The sequence below is a fragment of the Cebus imitator genome, unplaced genomic scaffold, assembly GCF_001604975.1.
Source record: "Cebus imitator isolate Cc_AM_T3 unplaced genomic scaffold, Cebus_imitator-1.0 Scaffold4, whole genome shotgun sequence".
NCBI lineage: Eukaryota > Metazoa > Chordata > Mammalia > Primates > Cebidae > Cebus > Cebus imitator.
This window is the reverse complement of record NW_016107319.1, coordinates 12970165-12987787: the sequence shown is the minus strand read 5'-3', so window position 1 is coordinate 12987787 and position 17623 is coordinate 12970165. Positions and strand designations below refer to the sequence as shown.

The following is a 17623-nucleotide window of genomic DNA, read 5'->3' as shown; positions in this document are numbered from 1 at the left end:
AGAGTCTCGCTCTGTTGCCAGGCTGGAGTGAAGTGGTGCCATCTCAGCTCACTGCAACCTCCACCTCCTGGGTTCAGGCAATTCTCCTCCCTCAGCCTCCCGAGTAGCTGGGACTACAGGCTCACGCCACCATGCCCAGCTAATTTTGTATTTTAATAAAGACAGGGTTTCACCATGTTGGCCAGGATGGTCTTGATCTCTTGACCTTGTGATCCGCCCTCCTCGGCCTCCCAAAGTGCTGGGGTTACAGGCGTGAGCCACCACACTCAGCCTGTATTTTTTTTTTAAGCCTGAAATAAATGGTGGGAATAGATGGTGTGTCATAATCTGGAAGCAATTCTACTGTAAATTTGGTTTAGTCAAAGAATGTTAGGAAGGTAATACAAGCTTTTTAAGAAAAGCAGGCAAAATAAAAAGAAAAGCAGGCAAATATTATTCAATAATCCCAAAATTCACAGTTGAGTGCATGTTAAATGAGACCATACACTCAAGGCACTCAGCATAGCATCGCATATGAAGAGCACCCCATGGGGGACAGCTGGTTATTTATGTTTGTTTTTGAGATAGGGTCTTGCTTTGTCACCCAGGCTAGAGGGCAGTGGCACAATCTTGGCTCACTGCAACCTCAGCCTCCTGGGCTCAAGTGATCCTCCCCACTTCAGCCTCCTGAGTAGCTGGGACCACCGGCACCTGCCACCATGCCTGGTTAGTTTTTGTATTTTTGCAGAGATGGGGTTTCACCATGTTGGCCAGGCTGGTCTCAAACTCCCCAACTTGTGCAATCTACGCATCTCAGCCTCCCAAAGTGCTGGAATTACAGGCATGACCCACCATGCCTGGCTAAGTGTAGTTATTCTTATTCTTGTTATAATCATAAATCTTGATGCAAAATGGGATCGGAAAAACCTCCAAGGCCCAAGTTCTCTCCCTTTCCACACAGCCTAGAAATCTTCAGGGGTATGAGTCAGGTGTTAACATTGCCCTCTGTCCTCTGCTTCTATATAAGAGTTTTTGCTTTTATCCCCTTGGCATATTAAGCTTCTGCATGAGATTCTACATAAATGAAAGTGCTCTGATGCAACAAAAAGCTAGAAAGCAGTGACACAGTCCACCTGTCCAGTTTACAGATGAAGAGGACAGACCTTGGTCAAGAGGTCCAGGAGCTTCTCCAAGTTCTGACCACCGTCAGCACCCTCATGGAACTAGAAATCAGGGATCCTGAAACCTCATCTTTCCAATACAATGCACTACTGTACCCAGAGATAAATGCATCAAAACTTCTACCAGAACCAGCTTCAAAACCCAGATTTTTCCCCCTTGAAATCTGACTTACTAATTTATACCCCGCTCAACTCACCATAATTTCTCTCTGTTCTTCCAGATTCTTCAAAAAATTTGAAAATTCACGTAAGGAAGCATCTGTAAGAAGAAAGGAATGATTATTTGGTGGCCATGGCAAAGGAAAACAACCCAAAACCTCATGTTTAATTACCTATGCATCGTTCATCATCTGTCTCAGCATCACCAATAAACTCAAACTTGAAGTCTCTGAGTGAATGAGCAAACTTCCGCTGGGCCACTGACAAACCTAGAAAGAAAAGTGTAATGATGACTTGGGTACTTGTTTTAAGTCAAGGCATGAAAGACATTTATTTCTCCTAAAATTGGTAAAGCTGTAGAGCTCTCCTCCACTCGATTTATGAGAAGGCATGACCCAACTTCCTTGTCAAGTGGTCCACCATCTTCAACCTGGCATGCTCTGGGTAGCCTCTGCCTTCCAGTCTATACCCTGCCATAGAACAGATACTAGGGAAATGTTTATTCCCTCCCCCACCTCCTTCTTCCTCAGATTGATTATTTCCCATTGTTCACTAAAGCATTTTCCCTTTCTCTGCTCACTCCAGTCAGGACTTGCCCAATTCTGAAGTACAGGCTGTGATTAGGAACACACACGCCTGGTAGTGGCCTGATGCTATCTGGCTGCCTGCCATGGTTTCAAACACCAGGATCTCAAAAGCCCAAGGTCAGCCAACCAGGTGCTCTCAACTGACTACCAAATAACTACTCCACCCAGAGAAACTCAGAAGATTCAAAAAGAATGTTCATAGAAAACAGAATCAGAGAGGTAACTGAAGGCCCAGAAGAAATGGTATAAAGAATTAATTCTGCAAAAAGACCTACAGAGGTCCTCATCTTAATTGGAGATTAATAGAACAGTGGAAAACTCTACTAAAATAGTCTAACATTTATTTTACAGGCCTTGCACCATGCCACGTGATATGCATATTTTATTTCATTCAAAAATTATCAAGAGATATATAAAGATTATTATACCACTTTACCAACAAAGAAGCCAAAACTCAAAGACGTTAAGTAAGTTGCATAAGATTGGCACAGCTACAAACAATAGCAGCAAAGGCTTAATTATGCTTCAGAACCACCTATCCAAAGGCCACGGCCTGACCAGTATGCTACAATCCTGCCTCAGGTTTAAAGCACTTTCTAAGAAAGTGTTCACTGATTTCTACACTTCACACAGCTATTGTCTTCCTGTGTGTCTCCTTCACACATTACTGTCATAATGAAGACTGAGTCATATTATGGTAATAAAATGGTTTAACAGACTGTTTTTAGAGCAGTTTTAGGTTCACAGCTGAAGATACAAAGGTTCCCCACAGGGCCCCTGCTCTGCCACGTGCACCGCCTCTAGCCTTTTCAACATTCCCCACTGTCAGTTTTTGAAACTTCATTTTTCCTCCAATTCATGTTTATCGTGCTGTTCTCAATTTTTTTTTTTAATGGAATCTCGCTGTGTTGCCCAGGATGGGGTGCAGCGGCGTGATCTCAGCTCACCGCAACATCCACCTTCTGGGTTCAAGTGATTATCCTGCCTCAGCCTCCTGAGTAGCTGGGATTACAGGCACATGACACTACACCCAGCTAATTTTTTTTGTTTTTGTAGAGACGGGGTTTCACCATGTTGGTCAGGCTGGTCTCAAACTCCTGACCTTGTGATCCGCCCACCTCGGCCTCCCAAAGTGCTGGGATTACAGGCATGAGCCACCACACCTGGCCTCAATTTTTTAAATAATATTTAAACATGGAAAGACCTAAACATGAAAAGGCAAAACTGTAAAACTTTCGAATCATATAAAATGGTAATTTCTTACGCCTGGAGTACAGAAGAAAAGCACAACACACGAGGTAAAATGAGATGGACTGCAAGCATGGACCAGTCCTCCAGCCCTCCTTGTAGGCACATCTCAGCACACTGTGATGTTACAGCTCCCCCCATAGAAACGCATCTAATTCCCATCACTTGAACCTGGGCTAGTCTTGTAGCCAATAGAATACAGAGCAAGTGGCACCCTGCCAATGCAGAGCCTCCACCTCAAGGAATGTTACTCACCTCTACTTCACTCTCTTGGAACCCTCAGTCCTCCACGAGTACAAGCCCAAGCTCTCGGGCTCACTAATGAATGACTCCTGGCTCAGCGGCCCTCTAGTTGCCAAAGCAGCCGCCAGCCAGCCAGCCTGCACAAGCAGAGCTTCCCTGTACTCCATATGGCCGTTCAGAGGGAAACGTAACGGTCAGTGAGTAGAGCACACACTGGAATAAATAAATGTCTGCTGTTTTAGCCATCGGGTTTGGGGCTGATTAAAAATATAACTGATAAAGAAAACTTAATAAAATGTGCTTCTGTTACATTGTAAAATATGGCTGGGTACAGTGAACGCCTGTTATCCCAGCACTTTGAAAGGCCAAGGTGGGCTGATCATTTGAGGCCAGGAGTTTGAGACTAGCCCAGCTAACATGGTGAAATCCTATCTCTATTAAAATGACAAAAATCAGATCGGCATGGTAGAGCATGCCTTTAATCCCAGCTACTTGGGAGGCTGAGGCACAGGAATAGCTTAAACACAGGAGGAGTAGGTTGCAGTGAGCCAAGATCATGCCACTGCACTCCAGCCTGGGCAACAGAGATCGCCTGAGGTCAGGAGTGGTGACCAGCCTGTCTAAAACCCCACCTCTACTAAAAATACAAAAATTAGCCAGGCATGGTGGCAGGCACCTGTAATCCCAGGTACTCGGGAGGCTGAGACAGGAGAATCTCTTGAACTTGGGAGAACGAAGTTGCAGTGAGCGGAGATCACGCCATTGCACTCCAGCCTGGGTGACAGAGCAAAACTCTGTCTCAAAAAATAAAAAAGTTACACTAAAACAAGTTAAAGTATTTGTTTAGGTTACATATATAGGTCACAAAATCAGACTAGAACATGAATCATCATCTCAAAACCCAAGCAACATTTACCTCTGGGGCCAAGGGAAGGTGATGCAGTCAGAAAGTTATGAGGGGATTAAAGATATTTTATTTCATAACCTAGTGGTGAGTCTATGGATACTGGCTTTATCATGCTTTAAAATGTACATGTGTTTCATACGCTTCTGTATTTTTGCCATAATCGCACAGTTAATAAAAATTTTAAAACCATAATAAAATTAAAGCCTAGCTATTTAGGCTATTCTAAAATAACTTTAGTTACAGCCAGAAGTTGTGGCTCACACCTGTAATCCCAGCACTTTGGGAGGCTGAGCCAGGCAGATCACTGAGGTCAGAAGTTCAAGACCAGCCTGCAAAACATGGTGAAACCCCGTCTCTACTAAAAATGCAAAAATTAGCCAGGTGTGGTGGCGGATCCCTATAATCCCAGCTACTCAGGAGGCTGAGGCAGGAGAATCACTTGAACTCAGGAGGCAGAGGTTGCAGTGAGCAGAGATTGCACTACTGCTCTCCAGCCTGGGTGACAGAGTAAAACTGTCTCAAAAAATATTTAAAAATAAAAAAAAAAAAGTAAATAAAATAACTTTGTTCCTAATGTAAACCAAGCAAAGTTACAATTGCTCTCTAAGATGGAGGCACACTGGCTGCTCCTGGTTCACACATGCCAAACTCACTCCAGTCTGAAAACTTGCTGTTTCCCGAGCCCACATCTTTACTGGACCACTCCTCCAACACCAGCTCAGGAATCCTCCTCTTCTCAGCCTCCCTAGGATAGGGCCAGTCCTTGGCACTGAGGCCCTCTCCCCTTCTACTGCCATCTTATTTCCTTCATAGCACTTACTACTCCAAATTTATTTAATCAATATTTACAAAGTGTTACCTATCTTCCCACTCTGAAACCTCATTTCCCTGAAGCAACAGCTGTCAGTCTTGTGATTCACTATATCCATGAAACAGCTGCCAAAACTGTAAATAAAATATAATAGGCTGGGCTCAGAAGCCCATACCGATAATCCCAGCACTCTGGGAGGCCAAGGCAGGCAGATCACCTGAGGTAAGGAATTCGAGACCAACGTGGCCAACATGGTGAAACCCCATCTCTACTAGAAATACAAACATTAGCTGGGCAGGCACCTGTTACTCCAGCTATGAGGGAGGCTGCAGCACAAGACTTGCTTGAACCTGGGAGGTGGAGGCTGTAGTGAGCTGAGATCGTACCATTGCACTCCAGCCTGGGCTACTCCAGAGAGACTCCATCTCAAAAAAATAAAAATAAAAAGATATACTAGGATCACTTTGATTTATTTCATGTACCTTTTTGCTTATGATTTTTTTTGTTTTTTCGGTGAGACGGAGTCTCTCTCCGACACCAGGCTGGAGTGCAGTGGCACAATCTCAGCTCACTACAACCTCCACCTCCCGGTTCAAGTGATTCTTCTGCTTCAGCCTCCCACGTAGCTGGGATTACAAGCACGCACCACAACACCTGGCTAATTTTTGTATTTTTAGTATAGACGGGGTTTCACCATGTTGGTCAGGATAGTCTCGATCTCTAGACTTTGTGATCCGCCCGCCTCGGCCTCCCAAAGTGCTGGGATTACAGGCATGAGCTACCACACCCAGTCGGCTTATGATTTTTTTTTTTTAAAGACGGGGTTTCACCATGTTGGTCAGGATAGTCTCGATCTCTAGACTTTGTGATCCGCCCGCCTCGGCCTCCCAAAGTGCTGGGATTACAGGCATGAGCTACCACACCCAGTCGGCTTATGATTTTTTTTTTTTAAAGACGGGGTTTCACCATGTTGGTCAGGCTGGTCTTGAACTCGCGACCTCAGGTGATCCGCCCACCTTGGCCTCCAAAGTGCTTGGATTACAGGCGTGAGCCACCGCGCCCAGCCGGCTTATGATTTTAAGTTACATTTATTCCATTTTGCTGTTTTCTTTGCTAGATCACAAAAGGGTCCTGTTTATATGTGTACATTTACACATAATATAGACAAACATATTTATATTTACTTACCTATGTGTGTATTTTTTATACATTGCTATGGATAGACTGGTCTAAATTATATATTCTTCCATTAGAGCAGTTTCCTTATTTTATCCAAAATTACTGGGTCAAAGGCTGAAAGGTATTTTAAAGATGGTGCTTCACATCGTCAGAATAGAAGGCTCTCTGGAAAGTTAAAATTTAAATGCACCAACATTTCATGCCTAATTTCATTAGCTGAAAATGTTTGTAATGGTAGATTAAATTGGGGCTCACTTGCATAACTAATCTGATGTATTTCTCCCTCTGTAAATAGCATGCTTCACACTTAAGAATTATAGTTACATAATTTCTTTATTTTAAAATGTAAGCATTTTCATCACTCATTTTCCCCTTTCTGGTGATCTGCTCCTAATGTTGGAGTTCATTATGTAAAAATTCCACTGTTAAAAATCTGACCACACCATATTCTATTTCTTTTGATAATTATAAATTTGATTGCCTTTCCATTACTTCGTACATTTTAAATTTATCTTCCCATGCAGTTCATATTTTAAAGATGTCTTCTTCCTTTCAAAACAAAGTCATAAGGCAGTTTGCTAAACTTAATGTAGTCCATTAAGTGTATTTTCTTTCCAATATCATTGCACATGAAACTCAAGCAGGTTGTAACTGATACAGTTACAAAGACCAGCAATATCTCTGCCTGGGCTAGATGCAAGGTGTGGAGAATAGAGGAAACCAACCAACTTTGAGACAGAGTTTCACTCTTGTTGCCCAAGCTGGAGTGCAATGGCACAATCTCGGCTCACCACAACCTCCAACTCCCAGGTTCATGGGATTCTCCTGCCTCAGCCTCCCCAGAGTGCCTAAGACTACAGGGTCCCACCGCCACACCAATCTAATTTTGTATTTTTAGTAGGGGTTCCTCCATGTTGGTCAGGCTGGCCTCAAACTCCTGACCTCAGATGATCCGCCTGCCTTGGCCGCCCAAAAAGCTGGGATTACAGGCATGAGCCACCGTGCCTGGTCTAATCAACTAACCTTTATTGAGTACCTGCTGTATGCTAATTGATTTGTAAATATTATTTCAATTACTCTTAGTATGCCAGAAGGGTAGGTATTGGTGTTACCTTTCTTTAAAAAAAGAAAACTAGGTTCAGAGATAGTTTAGTTACTCAACCAAGGTCACAGACCTCTTTACACTGCTGGTAGTAAGTCTCGGAGGCAAAGAATCAACTCTCTGGTTTCTGAGACTTCCACCAATGTCCTTTCCATTACACCATTCCATCTTTCAAGATATTTCATGTTATTCCCAGGTCCCTTCCTAGATCTCAACTGGCATAAAACCATCAGGCTCTCTAAATGACTCTAATGCAGAATTCTAACTAAATGGAAAAATCATTTATGTGTACCTCCATGTCCCCTATTCTCCTCTGCCTGCTAATTCCTGACTATTGTGAATTAATACTGTTCTTTAGATACCCTTGGTGGATGATGCCAAGTCTGAATGTGCACAAAAGCACAGCTAACATAAAAGAATGAATATTGGGGTCTGTTGGGCGTTGAGGGGCTAGGGGAGCGATAGCAGGGGGTGAGAAGATTGGGGAGGGATAACATTAGGGGAAATACCTAATGTAGGTGAAGGGGGGATGGAGGCAGCAAACTACCATGGCCCATGTGTATACCTATGTAACAATCCTGCAAGATCTGCACATGTGCCCCAGAACTTTACGTATAACAAAAAAGAAATTAAAAATTAAAAAAAAAATGAATGTGACCTGCACCCTTCAAATGAACTTGCCACTTGAGAGTCTTCCAGACTTGAAGATTTTGTGTCTTGATCTGCAGGCACATGGGGAGACAAGGTAGGTGATATCATTCTTCCCAGGGTTAGGAGCAGTCTGAGAGATGAGGAGTTATATTTGACATGTGCTCAGTTTGAGAGGTAGGATACCACATGGAGAGATCCAACCACAGTTTGAATTTAGGTGTGGAGAGCCTCCAAATTCTGGCCTGTACTGCCACTGCTTGCCTTTGATTCTACAAGTGAGAAAAATACGTCTTACAGCAGAGCCACCTATTTATCAACAATTTTTAGTTAAGAACATGAGATATTAGACAGATACTCTGCTGGGGGTATGGGGAACATCTCTGGGTCACCCTACCTTGACCGTCCCTCCAGGCAGCACTGTCAGTGCAGGATAAACCCTTAAGTTACAAGCCTGGTCATGGTCATGAAGTTGTCACTACTATCTGCTACAACTTCCCACCCCACCAACAAAAGCACTAATGGAGATGCTTTTAAAAATTCGCCATGTTCTATAATCCTGGGGATGAAAAGAAAAAGAATATAGTGAATAAATATAGTCTTGTTGCTTGTTAAATTTGAACGCAGAATTCTTTATAAATCATGGTAGATTCCATCACCCTTTTTAAAATAGAAAAATTGCAGCTGGCAGCTCATATTCTTTATGTAAAGCGCCAAATAACTAGATTATCAACTACGCAGAGGTCTGACGAGGGAGCTGCCCCCAACTCTGCACATCAAAACATGCACCCAAATTCTTCCATGTTTTATCTAAAGAGGAACAGGGTACAGACTCTAAGAACTTACTATCTTTCATGCCAGATTCATGCCAGGGAAATAATTTGACATTAATCCAAGTAACTTGGTGGTGAAATGAAATTCCTCTAGAATTGTAGACTGGTTTCATGTTTTCCTGTTTTACAAAATCAGCAGTGGTACTATATGCAAAAATGGCATTATGGCTTCTCTGTACAGGTCAAAAAAGAAAGCAAATAACTAACTCATTTTGTAGGTTTTAAAAATGATGCAAACAACTCATAAGCCCAGAATGCATCATGGGGCTAGTTTAGGCCTAAAGGGGGAATCACAGGCTGTTCCAGAAACAGCTCATGGGCCAACACTGCCTCTGGCTCTATTCTGGTAAAGCATTCCTGGCCCTAACTCTTTGAGTCCAGCCTGCCTAGGATGTCTGGGTAGTGAATTCTTCTTACATAGAATAAACAACATCAGAAGTCACTTAAATGACCTGAAGGGACAAATTTATGGGGTAAAAGAAAAACAAGTAGAGCCCACAAAGGTGCACAGGCCCCAAAACAAACTCATAAACCTGGAGCACAGAGCTCAAAGCTAATAGGGCACATGACAGATAACTAAAAACTAAAATAGCCAATTAATTATGAAGAATCCTTCAGAAGTGATGTGGCGACTGGAGAGAATCCCACAGGTGGGTCCACACTGGAGATCACCACCCAGCCTTCCTTAAACATTCCACAAATGATGAAAAACTACTGGGATAGACACTGTCTAGAGACAATACCCGCCACATCAGGATGTGAGATGGAAAGAGAATGCTGGTGATCACCTAACCCATTCGTGTTCCAGCTGTCTTTGGCCACCGATTCCTCTGCTCAAATAAAATCTTACGTACAGTAAGAACAGGAAAACCAGATAAAACAGCTGACACTTATGTATTCATTTCCTATTGCTGTAGTAGCAAATTAGACAAATGCAGTGGCTTACAACTACACTAATTTATTATCTAACAGTTTTTGGAGGTCAGAAGTGGGTCTCATAGGGCTGGAATCAAGGTGTCGACAGGGCCGTCTCACTCTGTCACCTAGACTAGAGTGCAGTGGTACTATCACAGCTCCTTGCAGCCTTCAACTCCCGGGCTTATGAGAAACTCCCACCTCAACCTATGGAGTAGCTGGGACTATAGGCATGAACCACAACTTTCTTTTAAATTTTTTGTAGAGATGGGGTCTCACTATGCTGCCCAGGCTGGTCTTGAACTCCTAGGCTCAAGTGATCCTCCTGCCTTGGCCCCACAAAGTGCTGGGATTACAGGTGTGAGCCACAGCACCCAGCCTGACCTCTGTTCCTGTCATCACATCTCTTCTCTGACTCTCACGGACCATCGTGATTACAATGGGCCCTGGGATAATCCAAGATAACCCCCCATCTCAGGGTCTTCAATTTAATCACATCTGAAAGTCCCTTTTACCGTATAAAATAACATATTCACAGGTTCCAGGGATGATTAGGACAGGACATCCCTGGAGGGCCACCATTCTGGCTACCACATCTTATAACATCAAGCACTCTACTAATCATTTTACATTTGTAGATTCGGTTAACTATCACCACAGCAGAGGAGGTCACAGACACAGAGGTTACCCAACTTGCCCAGGGTCATATGACTAGGAAGTAGTGGAACCTGGAAATGTGTCGAGAGCAGACTGAAGGTAGACGGAGGCAGCAAGGTGACAAGTTAGGAGGTTCCTGTCCTGATCCAGGTGGGAGATGAGGAGGGTCCTTTAAGGATGTTCTGGAAATTGTGCCAACACCTAGTGAGACTCATAGGTCTCAACGTAACGATTGTGGGCTCTAGGTGCAAATAAATCTTTTCAGCTTCTTGGCTTCGACACCAAGAAAGCCTGGTTTATGGGTGCTATGGTAATTAGTAGGGTGGTGGTTCCTCTGTATTATGGGTTGAACTGTGTTCTCCCCAAATTTATATACTGAAATCCAGACCCCCAGAACCTGAGAATGTCTCCTTATCTACAACTAGGGTCTTTACAGAAGTAATCCATTAAAATGAGGTCATTAAGAATAGGCCCTGCTCCAATATGTGTGTTCCTATGAAAAGAAGAAATTAGGACACGAGGTACACAATATACAGATGAGAACACTATTTGAAAGCATTGTCTTTAAAGATCATGGAAGTTACGCTCAATGACAAAACACAGTATTATTCAAACATTTTGGTAGCAAACATAGTAATTTGGCAAATAAAGTAGTTTCCCAAATGTTCTAAGAAAGGAAATACAAAAAGAAAAATAAAGCCACATCCAGGAGCAAATTACCTTGTTAATCATAGTATATACTTAGGGCCCAAAGCAAATATTAGTAGGGATTTAGATGTCAGGTGTTCATCTGGCTTAATAAACATGAGCTTGTTCACTCCTCTGCCATTGGAGTATCACCATTTCACGGCACAACTGAGAATCTTAGCTCCCAATCAAAGCCAAGAGTTACTGTGTAACTCCCTCGTTTCTCTCAAACTCTTTTTTTTCTTTTTTGAGGCGGAATCTCACTCTGTTGCCCAGGCTCGAGTGCAATGGCGTGATCTCGGCTCACTGCAACCTCTGCCTCCCAGGTTCAAGCAATTCTCCTGCCTCAACCTCCCAAGTAGCTGGAATTACAGGCGTCCGCCACCAGGCTCAGCTAATTTTTTTGTATCTTTAGTAGAGACAGGGTTTCACCATGTAGGTCAGGCTGGTCTCAAACTCCTGACCTCATGATCTACCCGCCTCGACCTCCCAGAGTGCTGGGATTACAGGTGTGAGCCACTGTGCCCGGCCCTCTCAAATTCTTTATTATTTATTTTCCTTCAAATAAACTTTTGGGAAAAAAAAAAAGACGCATCCTAGCAAAGAGCTAAAACATCCTCTTGTATGTTCCAAAATAAGCCAGGATGACAAGAACCAAAAGAACCACCACAAGAAATGACCAACGACTTGGGCATCTATCATTTGCTCAGCGCAGCCCACAGTGCTGTATGAATACAAAGAGGGTGATGCTGCCACCCTAAGGAGTCCACCCACACCCTAGATCTGAGAGAAATCACCATCCCATGTTGCCTGTGAACTGAGGGGTCCAGATTTGCAAATTCCACAGGAGTGCCATATAAGACATATCCCGGGGCGGGGGAAGAAAATAAATTAATGCTATCAGGAAAACACAGCACTGAATATGGAGACTTGATAGTACTAAAAAGTGAGTTCAGTTTATATCACTATAAACTGCAGAAGAGGCATTAAGAACAAAATGAGAGGAATGCTTTCTATGGGAATGAGAAGGACTACGTATGCTATACAATTGCTGTTAAGTTAGGACCTTTTGAATGCAAAGCCTCAAATAAGAGAATACTATTGCAAAGAGATCAGGAAAAAATGTGAGCAACCTGCTGTGAGAAAGAACTCGCAGTACAGTTATGTCAGATCTTCTCCCTGGGCCTCTGCCATAACCTAACTTGGCTTCCCTCTGCGTGTTTACTTTTCTCCGTCACATGCGATTGTCACGTCTTCTCTTCTACTTCACATTAATTCTTGCTGTCAAGCTCTGGGTTTGCTGCCTTGTCACTGCCTGGCAGGCCTGTGCTCATGCCATTAGCTCATGGCATTCTTTCGATTTCGGCTCCCACTGCTTTTTCCTTCTGATTTCCCAAATTAAAATTCTCAAGAGAATCAAATTGGCCTGGCTCATGTTTTTCCCACAGAAGACCATGACAGAGGTAGCTAGCTGTCTGGTGTCCCACCCCAATCAAATCAGCTACCCCAGGAAAAGGAGAAGAGGGAGGACACAGTCCTCAGAGAGCTTTCTCCGGAGCAGGGGCTGTGGGCAGAGCAGTGTCCTTCATGGGAGCTGTGAAGTAGCTAGCAGAGGCCATGAGTGACAACTCGGGTGTAGGCCAGTGAGTATAAAAACATTCCTTAAAGGCGAAAATTATGTTTGAAGACTTTACTACATTAACACATACAATTATTTCATTTAAAATAATAATAGTAATAAAGCTCCTAATGGCAGAAGCCAATTCATGTAAAAAATTACAGCAGGCAGTATCTGAGGTCCATGAGATGGGCCATTTAAACATAAGGAACTGTGTTCAACATAAAGAAATCTGAACACTCAGTAACTAGAAAACTGTTACACACCAGTGCTCCTAAGCAGTTTAGGTATGTGCAATAACCATCTGACATTTATTTAGTACTCCCTATGTGTCAGTCACTGCTTCAAGTGAGTACTTTGCATGGATTAGTGCAGTTAATGCTCACTAGACCCAATTACGTGAACATTTTCACACTGTATTTTACAGACAAGCATAAGAAGGCACAGAGAAGTCAGAGTCCATTAAATGGTAAAGCCAGGCTTTGAGCCCTGGGTTCAGTTCTCAGCCTAAACCATCGCAATACTCTGCCTCGGTGTGGGGAACAAACACTGCTCAGGCCACAGGTGGGCCACATGGCCCTTTCTTTGCAATGTCCTTGTAAAACATATGTGAATCAAATATCTTGATTATGTTGAAATATTAGAAGAGAAGAAAGAAGCAGAGGTGGGGGGAAGATTTTACAGGCAGCTCCCGGGGAAGGAACAGTTCCCAGGAAGGTTGGCAGGAAAAAGGAGAGCTACACTGAGGAACGCAGAGCCAACAGGAGGAAAGGAGGAAGAAAAGCAAATCTGGAAATGCAGCTGTGAGAAATGAATGTGCTGGCTGGGTACTGAGGCTGGCAGGGTAGTGATGTCTGTGAAGTATTCCTCACAAGCAAGGGCAAGGTAGACCCTAGGATCTACATAATCCGCAGCTCCCTACAACATCCTGACACAGGCCTGGACCTCCTGAAAACTAGCTGTGTTCAAAGAGGGAGAAGGTGTTACATAAATATGTAACCAAGTACCCCCATTTTTCAAAGAGATGTTTTCTTTTCTTCATTCCCCACTTCCTACGCAGCCTTTTAGAAATGCTAAAATAGCCTTTTACTCCCTCCTTCACCAGCCATTCCCTACAAAGTTCATTCAAGTCCTCGAGAGTTAGTCAACCGAGAGACCAAAGCATACCAGCTATGGAACTCTCACCGATGAGGGGGCTGCCTCAAGAGAGAATCGTTGAAAAACAAGCCCACTACTCTCTCCCACCTGAGGGGCTTATGGCCTAGTCAGGCCCATCAAGATGCTGGCAGTCACCAGCTCAACCACCTGGTTCATAAGGCACCAAGCCAACCCAGGCATCCCCCCCTGCTCACATCCTCCCTTGACTTTTTAAGTGCCCACTTTCTGTTCCAAAAGCTAAGGAGTACATTTAGAGGTGGGACACCTGTGCTTCTTCCCCTAAGCTAGCTTTGGAAATAAATCACTGTCTTTATACCAGAGCTCACTCTTGTTAATTGACTCTGCAAGTGGCTAGCGACCAGTCTGCCATCAGGTTACAGATAAGACACAAATGTCAACTTGTAAAAAAAAAAAAAAGTTGAAGGCAGGAGAAAAGTATCCTTATCATTGTACATAAAACAGCTGTTTAGAGGGTAGGCTCCCCGCCCCTACCAAAAGAAAACCTTAACCAATGCTTTAAAACACAAAACATTTCATATTTGTCAGTATTTTCAAAATATTCTTCACTGAGCACAGACTGCTTTTAAGTAAGTTAAAACGAAACAAAACGAAGAATGGATGGTCCCTAATCATCGGGACAGTCAGAGCTGTAGAATAATGTGTCCATGCTCACAAATTAGGATTATCATTTCAGGGCTGTTACTTGGGGAACTGTACAAACCACATGCCTCAGGTAGACCAAACTCCCTAGGGAGTAGTGGCCCCAATACATACAGTGGGTGCATACATGTTCTACATGAGTTTCAGAAGCCAATGTGTTAAAAGAATGGCCAGTATTCCAACAAGGAGCTGCCAGAGAAAGAGAATTCTCACAAGAGGACACTGGGGGGGTGGGGCCAGCACTTACCAGCCAGACTTGGGTGGGACTGAGGGTTGCAGCTAGGACATGGTGAAGCCAGGAACAAAAGAAGGTTCTTAGTAACAGAAGCTGTTGAACTTAGTAGCAGAACACTGAAAATGAAGAAGAAGCCAGGCTTGATCTAAGGGCCACAGGAAAGAGGATTAAGGCAAGACGCTTGGAAGCAAAGAAGTTAGACTTGAGAAAGTCAAGAATGGAGAGCCTCCAGGGGACCTCAACTTGTCCCCAAAGGGAAACTCTGAGGTCAGGAATATTTCTGTTCATTTTGTTCACTGACGTAACCACAGGGTCTAGAACAAAATGAGGCACAGAGTAGGTCCTCCATTAACATTTGTTGAATTAATGAAGTGACAGACCCTATCAGGAGACTCCTCAGATTCCTAAGAATCCAAACTTCTGGGCTCTGTTCTCAAAGATGACACAGTCACTGACCGCCCTCTATCTGGGCTTCTGCCCTCACCATACCCTAAAGCACTACAGAGAGGTCTCTGATGTAGAGACAAAGCACTATACGTGCATTTAGGTTCTGCGCAAATAGGTTTGCAGTTGCATTACTTCAGACCGAACACATTCTCTGGCTGAACGTGAATTGCTCGTAAACTGGCAACTCTGCACCACCACTTCCAGAATTTGTAAAAGATGAGATGTAAATGTTAAGGTAGTTAATATAAAAGTTTGTTAAATACTCAGAAGCCACACGTTCACGTAAGATATCTTCAACCCAATTTCTGATGTGTAAATTAGAAGACTGTTTGCATCTTTTAATTCATCTCTACCAAGTTTCAGAGCTAAGCTCAAAGATAATCATGGTGATAATGGTGATAATGATAACTATGAACAATGAATGCAATTCACAAAATAAATAGAAATCACTAGTAAACACCAAAAGTTTCCAACTTCACTAGTAATAAAAGAAACGAAAGTTTTAATAACAGTTTTCACCAGATGGCCAACTATGTTTCAAATAATCAAACAGTATTTTTAAGAGCAAGGAAAATGATCTCTTCCTTATAATGGTAGGGAAGAAAAAATGAATCTTGTGCCCACCACTCAGTATCACTCCTTTCTTCTTCCCCCGCCAAAAAGGGGGAATGTAAATAAGCTGCCATAAGAAATTGACAAATCTATGAAGAGATACTATATGTGGCATACTTACAGAGAAAATACTAAATGATAGCATGACAGTTGTTAATAGTAGTCCAGACCTTAAAATTTAGCACATTTTTTATAAAAAAGTAATGTTCAGTACTTTTGGAAAAGCGTTATGCTAAATCTCCTTGGCCTATAGCAGGAGTCCCCAACTCCTAGGTCTAGGATCAGCAGGGGCATTAGCTTCTCAAAGGAGTGTGACCCTATTGTGAATACATGTGAGGGATCTGCATCACATGTCCCTCATGAGAATCTAATGATAAATGTAATGCACCTGAGTCATCTCAAAACCATCCCCCAAACTCAGTCCATGGAAAAACTGTCTTCCATGAAACCAATCCCTGGTGCTGAAAAGGTTGGGGACCGTTGGCGTAAAGTACAGTGCAATGACTGAGAATGTGGTCTGAAAGTCAGAGTGGGGCTCGAAAAACTCTGTCACCAGTGACCAGCTGTGTGACTCTGGACAGGTGACAATGCTTCCGAGCTTTAGTTTCATCATCAACAACGTGGAACCAATATTGGAGTTTACATGTTGAATTGCAGTGAAGGAAAATAATGAATCAAATATTACTAAATTATCCTGTCTGGATGACAAAAACTGGTGGAACCATTAAAAAGAAAAAGGGAAGTCAAGAGAGGAAGCTAATTTAAGGTCAAGAAAAAACACACACACACATTAGCTATTTCAGAATGCAACAGATTAGCTACACAAGTTCTACAAATGGTTGCAGGTGATCAAAGTGAAATAATGATTTTTTTTTTTTTTTTTAAATAAAGACAAGGTCTTGCTATGTTGCCCAGGCTGGAGTGCAGTGGTGATTCACAAGCATGATGTCATACTGATCAGCACAGGAGTTTTGACCCATTCCGTTTCTGATGTGGGCCAGTTGGCTCCTCCTCAGACTCCCAAAGGGTCACATACTGATGCCAAACTTCGTACAGACAACTGATTAACATTGCACACACTACAGCCAGGAACTCCTGGGCTCAAGAGATCCTCCTGCCTGAGCCTCCTGGGAAGCTGGGACTACAGGTGCCACCAGGGCAGCTGGCAATTAAGATTTTTAAAAGGAAAAAGTGGAGGAAATTTAGAGTTGAAAATAGAGAATTAAACTAAGAAAGAGACTCACAAATGGAGAACAGAACAGAAGGGAGGGGGCAGAGGAAGAAAAAGCAGCTAAAATGAGGTCTGAGAAGAGTGCAGAACCAGAGGGGACCCAGAGTTGAGAATGCTCAAAAATGCCAAGTGATTTCAGGTTGTCATTTTTGGCAAGAAATAGTTCTATGACAAATGATGCTTGATTTCTGCCTTTCCCTTGCCCCCCTACACATCCACTCTACATCCAAACACCCCACAATCTGCTCAATTCTCTATCGCTGCTGCAAGCACATTATTCTGCTCCCACTCTTTCCTCCAACCCAACTCCCACATAGCAGCAAAACTTAAGTTAAAATATGAATTAGATCTCCTTACTCCCCTGCTTAAAACCCTCAATATCATTCTGTTGTATTTAGGATAAAATCCCAATTACTTCCCAGAGCCGAAAAAACCCCTGCATGATCTGATCTCTGCTCACTCTGCAGCCTCATTAACCCCTAAGCCTAACTCCAGCTTCAATAGCCTCCCTTCTGTTCCTGGGGGG

The 17623-nt window shown here is 43.1% G+C and overlaps 1 protein-coding gene across 2 annotated transcripts in view; it reads right to left on the bottom strand.

Moving 5' to 3' along the window:
* ARHGAP10 (Rho GTPase activating protein 10) overlaps nt 1–17623 on the bottom strand; it is a 334414-nt gene that overhangs the window by 243220 nt on the left and 73571 nt on the right. For both annotated transcript variants that reach the window (XM_017532769.1, XM_017532773.2), the window contains exons 2-3: nt 1493–1588; nt 1358–1419 (exon numbers count right to left, since the gene is read on the bottom strand). In XM_017532769.1, the coding sequence (XP_017388258.1) occupies nt 1358–1419; nt 1493–1588 (158 nt within the window). The remainder of the gene's footprint in view (nt 1–1357; nt 1420–1492; nt 1589–17623) is intronic.